Here is a 6,892-nt window from a genome sequence, read left to right as displayed (position 1 = left end):
GAGGCAAGAGTATGCCCAGCATGTTCAGGGAACAGAGACCATATCAGTGTGGGGGATGGAGGAAACACAGTGCAGAGGAGAAGGAAATGATGTAGGAAGGAAATGGCAGACTCAGATTGTTAGAATTTAGGAGGCATTTTGAGGACTTTGGCTTCTGTTTTGAGTATGCCATTGAAGAGATTTGAGTGATATGCTTTACAGGACCTCTTTGGATGCCATGTTAATAAGAGACTGTAGGATAGCAAGGCCAAGGGAGGGTAGAACAATAATTCATTCACAGACATGATTAACTCACAGAAGTGCCTCTTTCTCACTGAAGATATAGAGCAGGGATTGGCAAGAAATGGCCCACAATGGATACAAAAATAAGGAGGTTATTCTGATAGGACTTCCAACAGATAGAAGGAAGTATTGAAAGTCATAAAAGATCACCTAATCTTGTGAGATTTACAGCTTTATTTCCATGTCAAGCAAGTTGTATAAGTGCCTGATATTCATCTGAACTTCTGGATGCTTCTCTGAGCCAAAAAGTTCAACCTCTTGAGTTTTGCTCTTTGTGAGTGGAAATTGACACCAGACATGCCATTTTTAGACTCAAGAATTTGGGGTGGGCATTAAGCCTTCATCCTCAAGTGGAATTGAGCTCCTGGTAAAATATAATTATTATGAGACAAAATTCCTGGAAACACAATAGTAGCTAACCAGGGCTTAAGTACCAAATAAGTGCCTGTATATTTACCTATAATACATGAAATTACTGTACCTACCTACTAAATGTGTTCTCTTTAGGAAATGAAAGGTATTTGAGACATAGGATTTTTGTTTTGTTTTGTTTTCTCACCAAGACTGTGACCTTCTACACAGAATCTACATTTCACTAAAATCTATATAACCAGTGCCAAACACACCATCTGGCACACAATCAATACATCTGCAATGATTGAATTAACAGATGGAGATATGACTTTTTTCCAGATTAACACATTCTTAAGAAAGAGCCAAGACATGAGCCAATAGAAACATTTTGTTTCTAGTCACAAAGTGGCAACTGACATATAAATGACACAGAGAAGCGCTACCACAATTCAAAGAAGGCATAAAAGTTCTCATGGGATTTGTATAAGAAAATACATTAGAAGAAGAGGGAGATGACTTTTGAGTTAACCCGGGTGGAGTCACAGAGAATCGTGATTTTGTCCTAAGCCTGAATTTAAATTGCGACTGCACTGTGGTGGTGTTATACATAATGGTGATCGCATCAACTTACACTGAGACTTGTAGAGATTATGAGGGTTGTCCTAGATCCCAAAACAAGTCCATCTTAAATTGAAAATTTAAAAAGTCAAGCTGTTTCTGGGGTGCCATGTTGCGTTTGACAGTCATTTTTTGATGGAGTGCTGGAAATGGGCTCTAGATGGAGGGTAGGAAATAATGGCATTGCAGACTGGTGAAATGCATCTAAATGTCACTCTTGTCCTGCTATCAATGAATGTGGAGAACTCACCAAATGGTTCAGTGAAAAGATTAATGGGGAGAGTGACTGCAGACAAATGGCAGACTAGGAAGCTCCAACCTCTCCTTCCCCCCCTGGAAACACCAAAAAGCTAACCAGAAATTAGCTGAACTAACTTTATCAGAGCTCTGAAATACAGTCAAAGGATTACAGCCAATGAACATATGCCTAATTTGGAAGAACAAACAAACAAAAAACCCAAAAAGCAACATTTTTAAATGGTAGGAAATTTTTTGGTGTTTTCACTTACCTTTTCCCCAACCTCCTTTTCCTCCCTGATGTATCACGGTCTGGCCTGGAAGACATGGCATCTCGGTTACTCCTTCCCTCCCTTAAGCTGAACAGAGCAGAGAAGACTTTATTTGCAGAATTCTACCTCTCTGGAGGATGCTTAAAGGAGTGGTCTCTTTTTCACCTAACTCAGCTCTCAGGCAGAAAAAGTGTCAGGCACTGCCTGTGAAAGATATAGGAAGACTACAGACTTGAAGATGCCTGAGACAAAAGATTATAGGTGGGGACATACAATAGACTATTTATTTATTTATTTTATTATTATTTTTTGTCCTTTTTTGTGACTGGTAAGGGGATCGCAACCCTTGGCTTGGTGTCGCCCACACCACGCTCAGCCAGTAAGTGCACCGGCCATCCCTATATAGGATCTGAACCCGTGGCGGGAGTGCCGCTGCGCTCCCAGCATCGCACTCTCCCGAGTGCACCACAGGGTCGGCCCCAATAGACTATTTAAAGACCTGAAGAAAGTCTGGAGTTAGACTCCAGAAAATTAGGACTTTTAACAGCAGTGGTGTATATGGGACAATTGAGAAAGCCACCTTCAGGCCCAGGCAAGATGCATGCTCAAAAGAGACCTGAGAAAAACTTTAGCTTTAACCTTTAGCTTATCCTCAGGCTCAGAAAACATCCAGCTAATCAGCTCAGGACTGCCCCATACACAGTCAGTCAGCAAAAACTGGGTTTTGAGGCTTTTCTTCAAATGCCCAATTTACAACAACAAAATCACAAGATATACAAAGAAACAAGAAAGCATGACCCATTTAAAGGAACAAAATAAATTTATAGAAACCATTTCTGAGGAAGGCCAGACATTGGACTTACTAGATAAAATCTTAAAACAACTGTCTTAAATATTCTCAAAGAACCAAAGGAAAATATCAAAAAAGAAATAAAGCAATTCAGAAAAACTACATGGGAACAAAGTGAGAATATCAACAAAGAGACAGCAGTTACAAAAAGCAATCACTCAGAAATGCTGGAGCTGAAAAATACAATAACTGGACTGGAAAGTTCATTAGAAGTGTTGAACAGAAGATTGGAACAGGTAGAAGAAAGAATCAGAGAAGTCAAAGATAGCACACTGGAAACTATCCAGTCTGGGGAGCATAAAGAAAAAAGGGAATGAAGAAAGTGAAAATAGCCTAAGTTACTTCTGTGACACCATCAAGAGGACCAATATAGGCCTTATGAGAGTTTCAGAAGAAGAGAGAGTAAATGGGCAGGGATTATTTGAAGAAATAGTGCCTGAAAACTTCCCAAATTTGATAAAATATATGAATCTAGAAATCCAAGAAACTCAATGTATTCCAAGTGAGATAAACCCAGAGATACCTACACTGAAGGCATATTATCAAAACTACCAAAAGACAACAAAGAGAGCATCTTTCAAAGCATCAGGAGAGAAATGACTCATCAGGTACCAGCCATCATAAAAAATATCAGAAATTGTGGAATCCAGGATTGGTGGGAAGATATATTTAAAGTGCCAAAAAAAAATTGTCAAGTGAGAATTGTATGTTCAGCAAAACTGTCGTACAAAAATGAGGGAAAACCTTAGACATTCCTAGATTGTCATAAACAAAAGCTGATGGAGATTATTAACACTGGAGCTGCTTTACAAGAAATGTTAAAGGGAGTCCTGCAGATTGAAATAGAAGGATGATAAGCCTTTCTCCTAAGAAGGAGAAAGACAGTCTTTCTCCAACTCTTTCAAAAAATTGAAGAAAAGGAAATAATGTTCTAGCATACTCCATAGGCCAGCATTGCCCTGATGTTGAAGCCAGAAAAAAAAACACTATAAGAGAAAAAAAACATGAGGCCAAGATTCCTCAAAAATATTGATGCAAAAATCTTCAACAAAATGCTAACACACTGAGTTCAGCAGCATATTAAAAGCATTATACACCATGACTAAGTAGGATTCATTTCTAGAATGCATTGTGTTTCAATATGTAAAAACCTATTAAGTACATCACACTGACAGGATGAATCAAGTAAAGGAAACTACATGCAACTGATGCAGCAAAAGCATTTGACAGAGATCAATACTCTCTCATGTTCAAAATCCCTCAATAAACTGTGAATAGAAGGGAACAATTACCAAGCAAGGGTTCCCTGCCCAACACACACAGAAGCCAATACTGTTGTATTGAATTTTGAGAAAAGAAAAGGCATTATTTTTTTTAGGTTGACCAGCAAGGAGACTGGAGTCAAGGTGCTCTCAAATCTATCTCTCTGACCCAGGGTTGGACTGATTTTAACTGTTACTGGGCAAGATTGATTGGCTAGCTTTGAGTCAGGCCATATGACTGGGCAAGAATGGACTATCTCTGGGTCAAGCCAGAGATGTATAACGATGTAGGCAAAATATATTGGCTACCTCCTAATCAGTTCACATGACAGGATGTAAGTTGATTGTGTGCTCCAAGTTAGGACATTTATGGTGATGAAACTTATGAATGCTGGATTTTCCTTGCTGAAGAACCTCTGGCTTTCAAAATGGCTCTGCTGTTTCACCTTCCAGCTCTTGACTTCCACAGATGAAAGATGAGTGGTTTCTGAGGGGCTTGAGGCCTTCTGGCAAGACAACTTGTAAGACAACTTGAGATGAGGAAAAAAAAAAAAAAACAGTTTGAACTTATTTTTAGGTGATTTCATTTCCTCCTTTTCTTTTTACATTCTTCAATTTTGATGCAATGGGGAGCAACAGCCACTCTATCTAATTCCTGTTGGAAACGGATGCAAATCAGCGTATGAGGGAAGGAACTGTTTTGCACTTAATTGTAGATATTTACGCATAGGCTGGAAAATCATCACATTGTCAAGTGATTTGCATTTGCTAGACAGGCAACAAATAGAGTTTTATGAAGAAAAAAATAAATCCCAATATACATAATATTATGATTCCAGCTGGAGCAAATCCTCAAAGTTAGATCCCTACAGGATCCATGAAAACATGTTCTATAATTGATTAAATCCATATTCCTCAAGGGACACTTTCTGGAATCAAGTGGCTTGTTGTCTAATTTTATGCCCACATTGTCTAATCAACCTACGCAGAAGAGTTCATGGAAATACAACAAGATGTATTAGCCACAGTATAAGTGCTTCCCTGTTCAGCTAGTATATAGTCTAGTGCTATTTTATTATCTAAACCAACCTTAGCTAGAGAATCTAAGCTCTGTTGTTGAGCAAGTCATGCCTGTGCAATTTCATTGGCAGGTATTTTGAAGGGGAGGCAAAGATTCCTGAGCACATGTTCATGGGCTGCTATACCCCACCAAAGGTAATGGTGTCCATAAAGGCCAGTGGGCAGGGAGTGGTGTTGGCAAATAATGAGGTACTGTCCCCAGGGCCAGCCATGCCATTGGCACCTCCAGAGCCAGAAGTTATGGCTTTGCTAATGGGGAAAGCACTTGGGGTGTTACCAAAGGCAGGCTGGGTGTTGGCAGGTGGGCCAAATGCAGACCATGGTGAAGTTGAACCTGCAAGACCAGGCTGCATGGTGCTACCACTGGGTAGCCGAGCTGAGGGGAAGTTAGGCATGTGGCTTGCGCTGGAGCTGGAGGATGCCCAAAAGGAAAGAGCTGTGAGTACTGCCCACCAGGGATCCCAAACATGGGCTGACGAGTGGCTGCTGGATTTACAGGATGGTTGCAAATTGCGATCAGTCCCCTGACTGACCATGCAAGCCAACTATTGGAAGCTTGGGCTGGGGCCATGCTGCCACTGGGTGGTGTGTTCCCAGAGCCAGGAAGAGTCTTGTTAAATGGGGTGTAGTTGTCACTGGAGATGGGGGGAGAGTGGAAGAGGACAGCCTTGGATGGAGGGGTGGTATCCACAGCCTTGGATGACATTACTTCAGAGCCACTACCTACCAGGCTGGAGGCAAATGCAGGAGTTAGGATGGGCAGGCCCATAACAGCAAGGCCTCTGGAGAGAGAGGCTCTGTGCTGCTGCCCAGCATGTGGGCTGAGGGGTGGTTTGTGGGCCACAGGGCTGGGTAAAAGTTGGGCATGGAAGCTGTTGTGTAGATAGGTGGGCTGCTGTTATCTCCTGCCTGGGCAGAGTGTGTCTGCCTCCTCCTGTAATGGATTTGGTAAACTGGGAGAAAGCTCATATTGGAGGATTGGGGAGATGTACAGATTACAGCCGTGGAAGTGGGAGTAGTGTCCATGTCCTCAACCCCAGGGTCCAGAGTAAGCTGCCAAGTCATGTGTGCAGATGCATTGGCTGTGATGGAGGATACTGTGGAAGGAATGGGATTGCGGTGAATGCAAAGGTCCTGGTAGGAGGGAAGGGAGGAGGGGTGGAGAAGGAAAGAGGAGGAGGGGGGTCTACACACACGATGGGCAGGGGGTCCATTGCGTAGGTGGGAGGCCTGAAGGAGAAGGGAGCGAGACTGGGAGGTGTGGGGAGGGCAGAAATGGGAGGCCCTGCAGCTGTGACTGAAGGAACAGGACCTCCATTCTCATTAGTTGGAGCCCCTGGAATGGGACTGGACCTAAAGAGAGGAAGAGAGTCAGCAGGGACAGCCAAAGGAGTAGGGTTAGAGAAAGTGCAGATTATCTCCTCCCCAGTGTTTGGTGGGAGGAAGGGAGAGGGACAGACAGGGTCAGGACTCGGGTAGGAAGGCTGGAGTCCCTGGTGGTGGTGATGGGAGTAGCTGGTACCTGCACAGGTGGGGAGGGCTGGCCTGAGGGGGGCTGGCTTCTGCCCTGGCCTCTGTCCCCTCCCACAAGGCCTCCTCTTCATCCTCCAAGACTTTGCTGTTCTGTCCACACTCAGTGCTCTCCAAGGCACCCTGGTCTTCCTTGGAGCTCTACGGGGAATCTTAGGAGGTGGGGGCAGCTCACCTGGATTCCCCAGCAGGAGCAGGGGCGGTGGCACCGGCTTCCTACGTTTCCTGCTGCAGGGCCGCTGGGCTGTCTTCTCCAGCAGCAGGGAGCCGCCTGGGGCTGGGCAGGGAGCGGCCCGGGGCTGGGGCAGGGAGCCGCCCGGGGCTGGGGCAGGGAGCCGCCTGGGGCTGGGCAGGGGGCGCCGCTGCCTCTGGATCAGGCCTCCCCGGGGACAGGCCCCCGCTAGCAG

General features: G+C 44.2%; 1 protein-coding gene across 1 annotated transcript in view; it reads right to left on the bottom strand.

Annotated features, from left to right (window-relative positions):
* The window catches only part of LOC103606130, a gene marked incomplete at its 5' end in the record, with an annotated part of 124,473 nt that overhangs the window by 116,361 nt on the left and 1,220 nt on the right, over positions 1-6,892 (bottom strand). Inside the window, 4 exons of the mRNA XM_008590721.1 lie at positions 740-836; positions 4,322-4,405; positions 5,948-6,052; positions 6,631-6,756. Coding sequence (XP_008588943.1) covers positions 740-836; positions 4,322-4,405; positions 5,948-6,052; positions 6,631-6,756 — 412 coding nt within the window. The remainder of the gene's footprint in view (positions 1-739; positions 837-4,321; positions 4,406-5,947; positions 6,053-6,630; positions 6,757-6,892) is intronic.

This window comes from Galeopterus variegatus, unplaced genomic scaffold (assembly GCF_000696425.1).
Source record: "Galeopterus variegatus unplaced genomic scaffold, G_variegatus-3.0.2 Scaffold6328, whole genome shotgun sequence".
Taxonomy (NCBI): domain Eukaryota; kingdom Metazoa; phylum Chordata; class Mammalia; order Dermoptera; family Cynocephalidae; genus Galeopterus; species Galeopterus variegatus.
Note: the sequence above shows the minus strand (reverse complement) of the source record. Positions and strands in the feature narration are given on the sequence as shown.